The sequence below is a fragment of the Oncorhynchus kisutch genome, linkage group LG17 (genome assembly GCF_002021735.2).
Source record: "Oncorhynchus kisutch isolate 150728-3 linkage group LG17, Okis_V2, whole genome shotgun sequence".
In the NCBI taxonomy this organism is placed as follows: Eukaryota; Metazoa; Chordata; class Actinopteri; order Salmoniformes; family Salmonidae; genus Oncorhynchus; species Oncorhynchus kisutch.
Genome location: NC_034190.2, coordinates 27,933,139 through 27,950,276, shown reverse-complemented (window position 1 = coordinate 27,950,276; position 17,138 = coordinate 27,933,139). Strand labels below are relative to the sequence as shown.

Genomic DNA, 17,138 nt, shown 5'->3' with positions numbered 1-17,138 from the left:
AGCATACTAATTTGAGTGTCCCAGATTTACATTAGTATGTTAAATCTAGTCTATGGGACCAGGCTGCAAATGAACCTTTTTAGTAATTATTATTTCCCCCACATTGTATAAATAAATACATATAAATCTCAAAGTGAACCTAGATTGCACTTGCAATCTCCTATGTTTCATTTCTAGAATCGGTTCTGTTGAAACTACAACAAAGAGTGTCTATGTACAGTATGTAGCATAACACATTTACACCAAAATATACATAGGACACTGATATAAGGTATTGGTATATACAGTGCATTCAGGAAAAATTCAGACCCCTTGACTTTTTCCACATTTTGTTACATTACAGTCCTATTCTAAAATGGATTAAATTATGTATTATTTTTCTCATTATTTTTCTCATCAATCTACACACAATACCCCATAATGAAAAATCAAAAACTGGTTTGTAGAAATGTTTGCCTACATATATATTTTTAAATGAGGTGCATCGCTGCTCAGATATTTTCAGGTCTGTCCTGAGATGTTCAAGTCTGGGCTCTGGCTGGGCCACTCAAGGACATTCAGAGACTTGTCCTGAAGCAACTCCTGCATTGTTTTGGCTGTGTGCTTAGGGTCGTTGTCCTGTTGGAAGGTTAACCTTCACCCCAGTCTGAGGTTTTGAGTGCTCTGGAGCAGGTTTTTATGAAGGATCTCTCTGTACTTTTCTCCATTCATCTTTCCTTCAACCCTGACTAGGCTCCCAGTCTCTGCCGCTGAAAAACATCCCCACAGCATACTGCTGCCACCACCATGCTTCACCGTAGGGATGGTGCCAGGTTTCCTCCAGACATGATGCTTGGCATTCAGGCCAAATAGTTCAATCTTGGTTTCATCAGACCAAAAAATCTTGTTTCTCATGGTCTGACAGCTGGCTGTCATGTGCCTTTTACTGAGGAGTGGCTTCCGTCAGACCACTCTACCACCTGATTGGTGGAGTGCTGTGGAGATGGTTGTCCTTCTGGTTCTCCCATCTCCACAGAGGAAGTCTGTAGCTCTGTCGGAGTGACCATCGGGTTCTTGGTCACCTCCCTGAACAAGGCCCTTCTCCCTCGATTGCTCAATTTGGCCGGGCGACCAGCTCTAAGAAGAGTCTTGGTGTTTCCAAACTTCTTCCATTTAAGAACGATGAAGGCCACTGTGTTCTTGGGGACCTTCAATGCTGCAGAAATGTTTTGGTGCCCTTCTCCAGATCTGTGCCTCGACACAATCCTGTCTCAGAGTTCTAAGGACAATTCCTTCAACCTCATGGCTTGGTTGTTGCTCTTACATGCACTTGCAACTGTGGGACCTTATATAGACAGGTGTGTGCCTTTTCAAATCGTATCCAATCTATTGAATTTATCACAGGTGGACTCCAATCAAGTTGTAGAAACAGCTCAAGGATTATCAGTGGAAACATGATGCACCTGACCTCAATTTCGAGCCTCAGAGCAAAGGGTCAGAATTCTTATATAAATAAATAAGGTATTTTTTTAATAAACTTTTTAAAAAATATATATTTTTTTAAATTTGAACAAATTTCTGGCAAATAGTTTTCGCATCGTCATTATGGGGTATTATGTGTAGATTGATGAGGATTTGTTTTTATTTAATCAATTTTAGAATAAGGCTATAACAAAATGTGGGAAATGTCAAGGGGTCTGTATACCTTCTGAACGCACTGTATGTGCATATTGATTTGCTATTGGATTTTGGCACATTTGTTTTGTACAATTTAACAATCTGATGAGACAGACTGTTGTTAATGTTCATGTAATTCAGCTCGTTGCTGGCTCGTGTCACATCTAACAACCCATAGCCTTGCGCCGCGGAATCAGCACCAAGGACAGTTCCAACTGTTCCGCTCGCTCTCGAGCGCCCGCCCCTTAACGACTACATTCCATTGGGTTGCACACTGATCAGCAACCAATAGTAGAGGAGCTGGAATGAGCCCTCGTTGCTACTGGAGACGTTCCGGGGGATCTTCAAAGATCTTGTTTACAGAAAGCATAGAGCCTCTAGTTCGGCGGTGTTGCATGCGAGGGGTCTGCACGGTCACGGTGAACACATAGGCTACTACACCGCTGGGATAACGGAATTCCAACCAGAGACACCCGCGGACAGACAGTTTTTGTTCGATGTTACAGCTTTGAACTACTTATGCGATGTTGTTATAGTGACTGCAAATGACATTGCCGCATTTATTTAATTTTTTAAAAGAATTTACCGCGGATAGTTTCGGTGAGGGCAGGTGTTGGGAATAAGGCGAGGTTTTTGAATTGTATCTCTTCTGAATCATTTTGTGGACGGCGTGGACCAAAGGCACGGGACGAGATGGATACGGAAAAGTACTTACCGGAGCTGATGGCGGAGAAGGACAAACTGGACCCCACGTTTCATCACTCTCTACGATTACTAGATCAAGGTAAGAAAAGAAAACATCCCTATTTATTATGGGACGTTTCTATGGTATAGTTTGGAGCACTAACCTATACTGTTTGAGATATGTTGTTGGTTGGGTTATGTTGGTGCCACTTTGACATACTATTACACTTTAAATACATGTTTAACGATTTCATTAGGTGCTGTCCCAAATGGACCATGATACAGACCAGCTCCGCACACAGGCTATTTAATGTATTCCAGAACCAGCACATTTGATTCTACTAAGGGCTTGTTGATTAGTTGAACATATGAATAACTGTCCGGAATACATCCGATACGTTGAATGATACAGACAGCGACTACGCTATACAATGCCATGCATTTCTGTTAGCCTGTACATAAATAAACGTTCAATCATAATTGTAAAACACCACTCTTTTTACACAATGTAGGCCTACAGTATTTAGTAATACTACACGTCTCTATGTTTGCATACGACTACTATGATGAACTGATAACGATGTAGGAGCTTCTCCAAGTAGCTCAGTCATCCAGCACTGAGACATGTGTAAATGATGATGTTAACAGTGGAATCAACACATTCTCATTATACGTTGGATTTGTTTTCCCCTTTGAAGAACTTGACTTGATTCTAATGCAATTGAGCAGATGGAAGCGCGTGTTCCATAGCGATTTGAATGGATGACTGTTTAATTAATCCATTGCCGAGACGTCTGCGCGCCGAGCATACCGTTTGCTTTGAAGCTGTCAGAATTTTGCAAATACTTCCAGATGCACTCCCTTGGATCCATTCTGGCGGTAAGAGCACTGGAATAGCATCCTAATACACCCTTGAAATAGCACTCGTAAATTAGCTTAGTCTCTAGTGCTGTCTGCCTGGATTTCAGGAAATAAAATTATATTTGCAAAATGGCTATACCTCGCTAAGCTTGGAAAGAAAACGTATCAAATCAAATCAAATGTATTTATATAGCCCTTTGTACATCAGCTGATATCTCATAGTGCTGTGCAGAAACCCAGCCTAAAACCCCAAACAGCAAGCAATGCAGGTGTAGAAGCACGGTGGCTAGGAAAAACTCCCTAGAAAGGCCAAAACCTAGGAAGAAACCTAGAGAGGAACCAGGCTATGAGGGGTGGCCAGTCCTCTTCTGGCTGTGCCGGGTGGAGATTATAACAGAACATGGCCAAGATGTTCAAATGTTGATAAATGACCAGCATGGTAAAATAATAATAATCACAGGCAGAACAGTTGAAAGTGGAGCAGCAGCACGGCCAGGTGGACTGGGGACAGCAAGGAGTCATTAGAGAGAATTAGAGGGAGCATACTTAAATTCACACAGGACACCGGATAAGACAGGAGAAGTACTCCAGATATAACAAACTGACCCTAGCCCCCCGACACATAAACTACTGCAGCATAAATACTAAAGGCTGAGACAGGAGGGGCCAGGAGACACTGTGGCCCCATCCGATGATACCCCCAGACAGTGCCAAACAGGAAGGATATAACCCCACCCACTTTGCCAAAGCACAGCCCCCACACCACTAGAGGGATATCTTCAACCACCAACTTACCATCCTGAGACAAGGCCGAGTATAGCCCACAAAGTTCTCCGCCACGGCACAACCCAAGGGGGGGTGCCAACCCAGACAGGAAGATCACATCAGTGTCTCAACCCACTCAAGTGACGCACCCCTCCTAGGGACGGCATGAAAGAGCACCAGTAAGCCAGTGACTCAGCCCCTGTAATAGGGTTAGAGGCAGAGAATCACAGTGGAAAGAGGGGAACCGGCCAGGCAGAGACAGCAAGGGCGGTTCGTTGCTCCAGAGCCTTTCCGTTCACCTTCACACTCCTGGGCCAGACTACACTCAATCATATGACCCACTGAAGAGATGAGTCTTCAGTAAAGACTTAAAGGTTGAGACCGAGTTTGCGTCTCTCACATGGGTAGGCAGGCCATTCCATAAAAATGGAACTCTATAGGAGAAAGCCCTGCCTCCAGCTGTTTGCTTAGAAATTCTAGGGACAACTAGGAGGACTGCGTCTTGTGACCGTAGCGTACGTGTAGGTATGTACGGCAGGACCAAATCAGAGAGATAGGTAGCAGCGAGCCCATGTAATGCTTTGTAGGTTAGCAGTAAAACCTTGAAATCCGCCCTTGCCTTGACAGGAAGCCAGTGTAGGGAGGCTAGCACTGGAGTAATATGATCACATTTTTTGGTTCTAGACAGGATTCTAGCAGCCGTATTTGGCACTAACTGAAGTTTATTTAGTTCTTTATCCGGGTAGCCGGAAAGTAGACTATTGCAGTAGTCTAACCTAGAAGTAACAAAAGCATGGATTCATTTTTCTGATTTTTGCAATGTTACGTAGATGGAGAAAAAGCTGTCCTTGAAACAGTCTTGATATGTTCGTCAAAAGAGAGATCAGGGTCCAAAGTAACGGCGAGGTCCGCCACAGTTTAATTTGAGACGACTGTACAACCATTAAGATTCACTGTCAGATTCAACAGAAGATCTCTTTGTTTCTCGGGACCTAGAACAAGCATCTCTGTTTTGTCCGAGTTTAAAAGTAGAACGTTTACAGCCATCCACTTCCTTATGTCTGAAACACAGGCTGAAACACAAAGAAAACTTATGATTTGTATTCTAGGCTACTGGCCACCTAATTGTAACGACTGTGTTGTCTTTATTACATGTATTCAGCTACTGATGTAACATGTACATCCACAGTTGTTGATCTGTACCTGTACCTGACACACAAGAGAGAAATACATAGACTACTGGATATAATATTGCTATAGAGTAGTATTCAGCTGTGTACCATGCTCCATGAAGAGTAACCATGCCTGAGACCGTGATGACTTGCGTTGACTCCCTGAGCTAATGCCTAGGCTTTAGCTCAGTGGGCTAACACAGTTGTGTGGCATTCCGGAGCCCACTCTGTACCCCAGTCCCATTTTGTACCCGTTATGGATAGATTGTTCAGTTTTAATAAAGTGAAATAGCCTATAGCTAAAAGTATTCAGTTGGGCAATACTGGAAAGAATAGCTGAAAGCATTGAGTTAGGTTAATACCAGGACAGAAGGGCCTTTATGAATGTGTTTCTGTCAGCTCTCTCACATAGAGCTGAATCACGGAGATAAGAGCGTATTTTACTCAGCACCTTCTCCTTATCAGCTGGTTTCAATTCCTAAAATTTGTTTGGCCTTTTTCTCCAGCACAGATTTCCTAGCTCGCCATGAGAGGTAAATGTGATTTGAAGGAAAAATACATTTGGTTTAACGTAGCACCTGTTTCTTCGACAGAGTGTCGCTGAGGGTTCACATAAATCGTAGAAATGAACGAGCCAATGCTTTCAATGGAGTTGGAGGAGTACGATTCTTAATATTTCACAAGCATTTCCACTGCAATATATCAACTCTTGGAGTTGATATCATTTTAACAGATTCATTTAAGATTTACTGAAACTTGTGATGTTCTAGGGCCGTGTCCCAAATGCCACCCTATCCCCTACAGTACATTTGTTTTGAACTATTATAGTGCAATATATAGGTCAAAAGTAGTGCACTATATAGAGAATAAGGTGTCACATTTCATCAACCAAACAAGGCTCAGAGCTGCCATGAGTCGGTCAGTAGGAGCCAGTAACTGTCCTTAACAGTCAGTAACAGTCAGTAACAGTTTGCCACAAACTCCAAAATGTAAATACTGTTATCTCCCTCTTACGAAACAGATGGCACATGATGCAATTGAACAGAGCGCTACTTTAAGCACTTTTCTAATATAACACTTCTTCTGGCATCTTCCCCACCAGCTCCCGACTTGATTATGTAATTGGCAGGGGACATGAGCAGATCTACAGAGAGTAAGCACACACAGAGACAGACAGTGAGTGGCCGCATACTAGATAACTCAATGTCTGGAGAGATACACTTACTAGGGAAAATGGGGTGGGGGGGGGGGGGGGGCTGTATTTGAAGATGGAAGTTTAGATACCTGTACCATACTGTAGGTATACTGTAGGGCGGCAAGTCGCCTAGCGGTTAGAGAGTTGGGCCAGGTTAGAATATCCAAGCCGTCAATGTGAAAAATCTGATGATGTGTCCTCGAGCAAGGCACTTAACCCTACTTTGCTGTAGGGTCGCCGTACTACTCTGGCTGACCCTGTTCAAACAACACCTTTCCCTGCACCTATCCGGTGTATGTTACATTTTAATGTTTAATTTTAAAAACGAAATAATTAGATCTAATAGATAAGCACCTCTGCTGGAAAACAATTCATAAAATACTTATACAGCCACAGCTCCAGCGAGGCTAGTTTAGTATTGACTTCACTGCTGACATGAGTTGATGTAAATATCTTGTCTTGTATCTAATTAGATACATTGAAGTGTTGATTTAACTACAAGAAGAAAATAATTTTAAGGAATTCCAAAGGACTGCTTTCAGCTGTGATAACCTCACATAGAATACAACATTGTTGAAAAGATTGTGTTTAGCTTAGAGGGCTTTCTTGTTTTAAACTATAGAAACAGCATCCAATATTTTAAGGTAAAAAAAAAACACAAAAAAAACCTGCTATATCCACTTCAATGCAGATATACAGTTCTACCCGCTATAACTTGTTTTGTTACATGTCAAACATGCTGCTCACTCCAAGTATTCCAGGACCTTCTGCCCATCTCTGTGGAGCCAACCCTGGTTCTGCACATGAACAGAACAGCTCTTCCACTAGTTCTATATGATACCTTATCTTATAATTGTCTGTTCCGCTGTAGGAGCCCAGCACAGTGTTTGTATTACATTAAAGAGCTCCGCTTGGTAGAACAGATTAGGCCACAATGGAAGGAACCCAGAGTAAAATGATCCTAGCACTTCTGAACAATGATATGAGCAGGTGTCTGGTGGAGTCCATTACAGAACTTCTTTCAGAAGATCTCCTGTAGCAGTAGGTTCATACATACAGTATACAGGGTTCCAAAAGGGTCCTGCGGCTGTCTACATAGGGGAACCCTTTTTGGTTCCAGGTAGAACTCCTTTGGGTTCCATGTAGAACCCTCTGTGGAAGAGTTCTAAATGGAACCCAAAAGGGTTCTACCTAGAACCAAAAGGGTTCTAAATGTTAACAAAAGGGGTTCTTCAAAGTGTTCTCCTATGGGGACAGCCATTAGAATTATTTTTGGTTCTATATAGCACCTTTTCTTCTAGGAATTTATCCCTCTAGCATCAGCAGAAAGACAAGCTATTCAGCATAGCATTAGATGGTCTTAGATTGGCCCCAAAATGTACTGTGTCTGTGTGCACTGCAGACTATTACAGTAAAGCACCCACCCTATTCCCTGTATACAGTAGTGCACTCCTTTTGACCAATGGTGCTATTTTGGACGCATCATAGGAACACACACCCAGCAGTGAGCAGAAATAGGCCTTGGCAGAGCATCAAAGCCTGGGATACTGTTGTGTTGCTCGGGAAACGGTGGTTGATAGTGATAAACATTGGTGGCAGGCCAGCACGCTGAGCTAGTCGCCTACACACGGAGACAGATACAGAACAGAAGGAGGTCCACTTACTCTGGGATCTGACCTACAGATATACTGTTATGCTTTTGAACTCACAGGTGAAGTGAGAGAGAGAGAGAGAGAGAGAGAGAGAGAGAGAGAGAGAGAGAGAGAGAGAGAGAGAGAGAGAGAGAGAGAGAGAGAGACAGAGAGAGAGACAGAGACAGAGACAGAGAGAGACCCAGCAACCGCTTTAAATTCAGCCTAGTAGTGCAGGGTTGCAGTGTGTAAGGTGTTGAGTGGTGCTGTGTGTGTGTGTGTGCTGTGGCTCAGAGGTCTTTGGTGTTTGCTGAGTGCTGTCCCAGAAGACTCTACAGGAGGGTGAGATGTAGGCCTAACACAGACTGAGACAGCCACGCTTGGTGATAAAACCTAATGGCACGTCATTTATAGGACTTATTCGTTTACACGGCGGCATTGATCTCATTGTTAATGTGTGACGCATGGAACACCCGTTATGTCACTGGTAATGAGGTGGTGATGCAGTGTTTCAACACTGCGTCCCTAATGGCACCTTATTCCCTACGTCCCTAATGACACTGTATTCCCTACATAGTGCACTAATTTTATCCAGAGTCCTATGGGCCCTAGTAGAAAGTAGTGCACTATATAAAGAGTAGGGTACCATTTAGGATGTGTTCTGACAAATCCAGGTTCGCTAGTTTGTGGATAAAATGCAGAAGCAACAAATGAATGTTGTCACGGATACCTCCGGAAATTTCATTACGCCCACCTGGGCCCCTATTCCCAGTGATTAGTAATTGTATAAGTGTGCCCGTGGTTTCCATTGTCCTGTCGATTATTGTTACTATGTCCGTTGGTCGTGTGAGTACCTGTGCTGTGTGTTTTGGGCTTTCGTGCCCTTGTGGATTGCGCAGATGATTACGGGTCTCGTCCTGTGTGTTAATCATTATGCGCGTGTGTGTTTATTCGAGGTTCTCCTCGCTCTTTTGTTTGGGTTTCAACCCTGTGTTTTTGTTACGTGTTTGTTTGGTCTTCGTCCCCGTGCCTTTAAACGCACGCCGTAATTTGGGTGAAGTAAAAACCCATATTACGCATTCCTGAGTCTGTCTCCCGATCCTTCATGCCAACGTGACTATTGTCTAGATACCATTTTATATTATATAATGTAATATTCCATCATAAGATTAAACAACCCAGTTACCACTGTAGAGGAATCAGTTATGTCACTGATATGAGATGAGAAGCAAATTAAAGCAATATTCTGGCTTACTTGGTGGGAAACATGATTGCTGTTGTAGTCAGAAAAATCTATTCACTCCTTCTTTCTCAATTGTATTCATATAATTATGTGGGGTAAGTTGAGCCATTTTGTACATTCAGCATCACTCCATAAAGGGAAATCTAATCTTATTTATATCAAAGATACAGTAGGTACATTCATTTCAGGGTGTTGTGTATCCCTGGAAATATTCAGAATTCATGTAAACATTACAGTATTGAAAACCTCACTTGTCCTAAAAAAAGTGGTCTCTTTGCACAATTTACTGGGGTAAGTTGAGCTACGGGACAGGGTAAGTTACAGGCTGTATCAAAACCGTCCGTGATTGGGAGTCCCGTACTGTGGCGCTGTAACGGTTGTCTTGGGGAGAAAGAGAGGAGGACCCAAGTGCAGCGTGGTTCGTGTTCATCTTTTTAATAAGAAACTGAACACTTCACAAACACAAAACAACAAAGTGACAACCGAAACAGTTCTATCTGGTGCAGACACACAAAGACTGAAAATAACAACCCACCAAACACAAAGGAAAACAGGCTACCTAAATATGGTTCTCAATCAGGGACAACGATAGACAGCTGCCTCTGATTGAGAACCATATCAGGCCAAACACAGAAATAGAACATATAGAAAAACTAACATAGAATACCCACCCCAACTCACACCCTGACCATACTAAATAAAGACAAAACAAAGGAAATAAAGGTCAGAACGTGACAGGCGCACAGTATGGGTTAGGGTTTGGCCAGGGTAGGCCATCATTGTAAATACGAACTTGTTCTTAACTGACTTGCCTAGTTTACCATTCTGTACTGAATGAAATATTACCACAACCTTTTAAAATCCATTTCTATCTTTATTTCCCAAACTTATTTCAACACAATCAATCACTTTTAGTCTTTTAATCATTTTAAATAAAATAAAATCAACATTTTTATTTGTCACATATACATGGTTAGCAGATGTTAATGCGAGTGTAGCGAAATGCTTGTGCTTCTAGTTCTGACAATGCAGTAATAACCAACGAGTAATCTAACTAACAATTCCAAAACTACTACCTTATACACACAAGTGTAAAGGGATAAAGAATATGTACATAAAGATATATGAATGAGTGATGGTACAGAACGGCATAGGCAAGATGCAGTAGATGGTATCGAGTACAGTATATACATATGAGATGAGTATGTAAACAAAGTGGCATAGTTTAAAGTGGCTAGTGATACATGTATTACATAAAGATGCAGTAGATGATATAGAGTACAGTACATACATAGACATATGAGATGAATAATGTAGGGTATGTAAACATTATATTAAGTAGCATTGTTTAAAGTGGCTAGTGATATATTTTACATCAATTCCCATTATTAAAGTGGCTGGAGTTGAGTCAGTGTGTTGGCAGCAGCCACTCAATGTTAGTGGTGGCTGTTTAACAGTCTGATGGCCTTAAGATAGAAGCTGTTTTTCAGTCTCTCGGTCCCAGCTTTGATGCACCTGTACTGACCTCGCCTTCTGGATGATAGCGGGGTGAACAGGCAGTGGCTCGGGTGGTTGTTGTCCTTGATGATCTTTATGGCCTTCCTGTGACATCGGGTGGTGTAGGTGTCCTGGAGGGCAGGTAGTTTGCCCCCGATGATGCGTTGTGCAGACCTCACTACCCTTTGGAGAGCCTTATGGTTGTGGGCGGAGCAGTTGCCGTACCAGGCGGTGATACAGCCCGACAGGATGCTCTCGATTGTGCATCTGTAGAAGTTTGTGAGTGCTTTTGGTGACAAGCCAAATTTCTTCAGCCTCCTGAGGTTCTTCACGATGCTGTCTGTGTGGGTGGACCAATTCAGTTTGTCTGTGATGTGTACGCCGAGGAACTTAAAACTTACTACCCTCTCCACTACTGTTCCATTGATGTGGATAGGGGGGTGTTCCCTCTGCTGTTTCCTGAAGTCCACAATCATCCTCTTAGTTTTGTTGACGTTGAGTGTGAGGTTATTTTCCTGACACCACACTCCGAGGGCCCTCACCTCCTCCCTGTAGGCCGTCTCGTCATTGTTGGTAATCAAGCCTACCACTGTTGTGTCGTCCGCAAACTTGATGATTGAGTTGGAGGCGTGCAGTGTGGTTGAGATTGCATCGTCTCTGGACCTATTTGGGCGGTAAGCAAATTGGAGTGGGTCTAGGGTGTCAGGTAGGGTGGAGGTGATATGGTCCTTGACTAGTCTCTCAAAGCACTTCATGATGACGGAAGTGAGTGCTACGGGGCGGTAGTCGTTTAGCTCAGTTACCTTAGCTTTCTTGGGAACAGGAACAATGGTGGCCCAATCATCTTTTAGCACAGGCTTAACCACCCAAAAACACTTTGTACTTCTGAAAATACTTTTAATGTAGGCCAGGCCGTATTGTCACCTCATTCATATCCCAGTGATAATGCCTTGCATCATGTCTGGGAAGAAAATAATAACATTTTCTCAACTTACCCCATGCCAAACCTTTTGACTGTATTAGCCCACACAGCTACAAGGATTCACTTTCATGCTAGGTTTAACACCTCATATTGTAGCTTATATAAACCCCAACTGATGTATAGAACTGAACTTAAACTTAACAAATATTTACTTTGTTTAGATGCAGTATAAAATTCATGAAACCAATAGATTCATTTGACTTGATTGAAAATCCGTTTTTTGGACCTAACTTCCTTACCACTTTTTCCATTTAGTTTCTTCCTTCACAGACTCCATGAAATGGTGACCTTCCCTAAATATTTGGTCACATGATTACTTTTTGTGTATTGTTTCCTAGAGGCAAGGGTGGCTCAACTTATTTATTTCCCAACATCCACATCATCCTGGTTATTTCCGTTATGATTCGCAATTTCATTGCATATGCCTTTCATTAAAACCCAGTGGCTTGGAAAAGGTGCTTAGCATTTCATTTTTTAGCTAAAATGAGTAGGAAGTGTTTAAAGCTTTACGTTTTTCGTTGTCAGCAGTGACACAGAGGAAGCACCTCTCTGCATCTCATCACTGCACTCAATGGAAGATTAACTCAGATTAATTCAATGAATTAATTAGCTGGCTTCAGAGTCAAAATAAACAGTCAAAACAAAACTCATTTTAATAAAGAGAAACCTAATATCTTCCTGATAGCAAATCAGGCCCAGGTGTAGCACGCTGATATGGGTCATAATAGCCGGCCTACCAGGACACCCTTGGACAAAACCCCATGGACAATACAAAGCATGATAGTTTATTCTATGATCAATTGTTATAACATTTAAAAAAAAATACTTTACCATGTTCCTGATTGGCCCCCCTAGCTGCTATCCACAAGTGCTCTATAGCCTCTCATTGCGGTCTTAAATGATGTACTGGTGCTTATTTAGAGAGGGCAGTAGAAGTCAGAGAACCCCAGATCTGTAATGAGATAATTTAACACTAGAACCGCTTGGACAGTCAGCCTATGAGTACCTGCTAGACAACGTTGCCAGGCGTCTCCTTTAGCATGTGCATCAAATGCATATCAACCTGCAAGGTGCAGTAAACAACAACACCATTTCTTGATAAATGATGTAATCCATTTGATCATCTTTATTTATATATTCGATTAGTAATAGAGTTATAGTAATTAACAAAGACATTTGGATGTAGAGCTTGTACCTCTTGATTTGTGACTTATTTGACAAACGTCAGTATCACAGAAACTGCAGAATATGCTCTTTCTGATACTATATAGAAACCACAATATTTTAAGTGCACGTGACTCTGAAGATGGTCCTTTCCAGGCACCTGTAAATGACAAAATGCGCACATCTCTTTATGTACCATGTACAGGTCTAATACTGTCAGTCATCAGATATTGTTCATTGGCTGTAGGCTACCCATCTTATTATTCGTTTCGGTATAGTTTAGGTGTAGTTTCGATGAGCCGGCTACGCAGGCTGACTGGCATTGTTTGTTTCCTGCTCATTAACTTGGATAGAGTCAAGGATATGTTTTGCATTATTCTAAAGACCTACTGCAACAGCTAGCTTGTTTTAGTTTCCCTTACAATACATTTGATTAGCGCACCAATGCAGATATGTAGGCATAACACAAACTCATCATTACACTCGTGTTGTTCTAAATTGAATCAACCTCTTAACCCTCATCATTCAGTTAGGCCTCATTTAAATTTGATTGAGAAGTAACTTGCACAAATATCGCCCATTCCATCCATTTGTCATTCATTCAGTGGGCTGGCATCTTTTGCTTCATTGGATATAGTCAAGGATATGTTAAAGGCCTACTGCAACACCTAGCATGTTTCCGTTTCCCTTTACAATACATTTGATTAGTAGTAGAGTCCTTTTGTCATTCATTCAGTGAGGAGAGAGAGACGCATTAGCACCAACTTCCTACAGCACATTGTCTTGGCGGGTAAAGTTGGGAATAGGAGTGGGGGAAAAAAGGCTCTGAATACTTTTCTGTTTGAGATGTTAAAAGTCGGACAAATGAGCAGTGTAAAATACGAAACATTTAGGAAAAGTCAGGGAACGAGCAGGACGTAGGTATTTTTTTGCAAATTTGTCCGGTTCTAGTCTTAAGCCCAGCGTGTGGTCAGAGAGTGGTGAGCTCTTCAACTCAACCAGCAGCACCAGCTACCAGCACAGACCTCCAACTGTAGGTCAGACTCAGAGCTGTACACGGCCTCCTGGCCCCAGCCCCTCTCCTTCCCCAACCGTTTTGGCCCCAGCCCCTCTCCTCCCCCAAGCCTTTTGGCCCCAGCCCCTCTCCTCCCCCAAGCCTTTTGGCCCCAGCCCCTCTCCTCCCCCAAGCCTTTTGGCCCCAGCCCCTCTCCTCCCCCAAGCCTTTTGGCCCCAGCCCCTCTCCTCCCCCAAGCCTTTTGGCCCCAGCTCTACTCACCACCAGTATGTTACTTTAACTCTTATATTAATCCAGGGCAAACTGTGTTCTCCCCCAGGCTCGCCCGCCGCAATTATATATCCATTAATCATATTCTTATTGGATGATAATGCACTGCTGTCTGCCCAAGACATCACTGTGGGATTACACTGGATTAGACTCGTAGCTAGAGAGAGACAGAGAGAGACAGAGAGAGACAGAGAGAGAGAGGGAGAGAGAGAGAGCTCTGGTATGTGGGCATTTGTTTACTGTAGCTTGGGGCAACTGAAAGAGTTAAAGGGTTCACATCCCCTGGGGGAATGTTCTTTGTGAAGGATTGGACCAAAACGGCATTAGGGTGAAGGAGGAAAGAGAGGAGTGGAATGAAATTGGAATTGAAGTAGAAAAAAGAAAAGGAAAAGTGGTAATGGAAAAATAGCTAGATGTGAAAGTGACAAATAATAATCAAAAAGAAATATGATAGAGAAAGGCAGGTTAAGGTGTAGACCCCTGCTTTCACTCCGTACCCTCTGAATCTCCTAGAACCATTTTCTGTGTCTAAAAAACCTTTCATGGTGAGGTTAGTTTATGTGTTCAGATGAATAGCTGAATAGGCAGACACGTCTTGTGCATGCAGAGTCCCTCTGAGTGAAACGGCGTGGTTGTATAGCTGTGGGGAGAATGACAAGTGTAAATTGACCACTCGTTCAAAAGATGGGAATGCTGTAAATTAAATACTTATTCATATTTGTCACCAGCATCACATATCAAATTCTGCTTTTTTTATCACTCATGTAAAAAACAGACAACTGTCTTCACACATCGAACAGTGTTTAATATGTCCCCAACCATGCTAGCTTGACAGGTTCAATAGATACCAGAATGAGGACGAGACCCAAAGAAAATGCTGTTGTATGTTTTTGCTCTCAGATTGACTGTGTAGCCCAATAGTATCAAGTTGTCTGACAAAAGTTCTGCACATCCAAACAGCGTCACTCCTCCCTGTCTCTTCTCTGTACATCTACCTGCTTTCTAGCAGTGATTAGAATCGTGTCAGATTCTGTGAACTGCTATTGGTCTCACCCATAGTCTGCTTCACTGTGGAGTAGTTGTGTCCTCGTTTTGAAAAGGAGCCTTTTCAGTGCCCTTACCTTGATCTCTGTCTTTCTCTGACAGCTTCCTTCTTCTCCCCTCCTTCCCTCTCATCTCTTCCCCCACTCTTTATATACAGTGCATTCGGAAAGTAGTCAGACCCCTTGACCTTTTACACATTTTGTTACTTTGCAGCCTTATTCTAAAATGATTAAAAATAAAAAAAAAATTCCCTCATCAATCTACACACAAGACCCCATAATGTAAACAGTTTTTAGATTTTTTTGCAAATGAATTAAAATTAAACACCTGAATTATAACATTTACATAAGTATTCAGACTCTTTACTCAGTACTTTGTTGAATCACCTTTGGCAGCAATTACAGCCTTGAGTCTTCTTGGCAATGACGTTACAAGCTTGGCACACCTGTATTTGGGGAGTTTCTCCCATTCTTCTCTGTAGATCCCCTCAAAGCTCTGTCAGGTTGGATGGGGAGCGTCACTGCACAGCTATTATCAGGTCTCTTCATAGATGTTTGATCGGGTTCAAGTCCGGGCTCTGGCTGGGTCACTCAAGGACTTTCAGAGACTTGTCTCTTGATCCCACTCCTGCATTGTCTTGTCTGTGTGCTTAGGGTTGTTTTCCTGCTGGGAGGGGAACCTTCACCCTAGTGTGAGGTCCCGAGTGCTCTGGAGAATGTTTTCATCAAGGATCTCTCTGTACTTTGCTCCGTTCATTTTTCCCTCGATCCTGACTAGTCTCCCAGTCCCTGCCTCTGAAAAACATCCCCACAGCATAATGCTGCCACCACCATGTTTCAGTGTAGGGATGGTGCCAGATATCTTCCAGACATGACGCTTGGCATTCAGGAAAGAGTTCAATCTTGGTTTCATCCGAACAGAGAATCTTGTTTATTATGGTCTGAGAGTCCTTTAATGGCCTTTTGGCAGACTCCAAGCGGGCTGTCATGGGCCTTTTACTGAGGAGTGGCTTCCGTCTGGCCACCCTACTGTAAAGGCCGGATTGGTGCATTTGTCTTTCTGGAAGGTTCTCCCATCTCCGGAGAGGAACTCTGGAGCTCTGTCAGAGTGACCGTCGAGTTCTTGGTCACCTCCCTGACCAAGGTCCTTCTCCCTCGATTTCTCAGTTTGGCTGGGTGACCAGCTCTAGGAAGAGTCTTTGTGGTTACAAACTTCTTCCATTTAGGAATGATAGAGGCCACTGTGTTTCTGGGGACCTTCAATGCTGCAGAAATGTTTTGGTGCCCTTCCCCAGATCTGTGCCTCAACACAATCCTGTCTCGTAGCTCTATGGACAATTGCTTCGACCTCATGGCTTGGTTTTTGCTCTAACATGCACTGTCAACTGTGGGACCTTATATAGATAGGTGTGAGCCTTTCCAAATCATGTCCAATCAATTGAATTTACCACAGGTGGACTTCAAGTTGTAGAAATATCTCATGGATGATCAATGGAAACAGGATGCAATTTCGAGTCTCATAGCAAAGGGTCTGAATACTTCTGTAAATATGGTATTTCTGTTTTTTATTTTTAATACATTTGCGAAAATGTCAACCTGTTTTTGCTTTGTCATTATGGGGTATTGTGTGTAGATTGATGAGGATTTTTTCCTTTAATCCATTTGAGAATAGGGCTGTAACGTAACAGAATGTTGAAAAGGGGAAGGGGTCTGAATCCTTTCCCAAAGCATTGTATCCCCTCTCTCTTTATTTACACTGTGCTGTGTCAGTTGGCACCTTCTGTTGAGAGGATTGGTTCAGGGTTAGCCTCCCCGCCTCCCCAGCTGATCCCATCCATTTTGTTGTAATCCAACTCAATTTAATTATGTTTATCGTTCCACCTCGCTGGAGCCCTGGACCGGCAGGCAGCTCCGCTCCGCTTCAGTCAGATAAGGAGCACCTTGCCGCGCCTCACTCGCT

The 17,138-nt window shown here is 42.8% G+C and overlaps 1 protein-coding gene across 2 annotated transcripts in view; it reads left to right on the top strand.

The window, feature by feature from the left end:
* The first annotated feature begins 1,999 nt into the window (after positions 1 to 1,999).
* Positions 2,000 to 17,138, top strand: part of LOC109908672 (KH domain-containing, RNA-binding, signal transduction-associated protein 3) — a 149,075-nt gene continuing 133,936 nt past the window's right edge. Inside the window, exon 1 of one of the 2 annotated variants that reach the window (XM_031793489.1) lies at positions 2,000 to 2,440. In XM_031793489.1, the coding sequence (XP_031649349.1) occupies positions 2,350 to 2,440 (91 nt within the window). In that variant the 5' untranslated portion in view covers positions 2,000 to 2,349. The remainder of the gene's footprint in view (positions 2,441 to 17,138) is intronic. The other variant, XM_031793490.1, reaches the window with a different exon arrangement.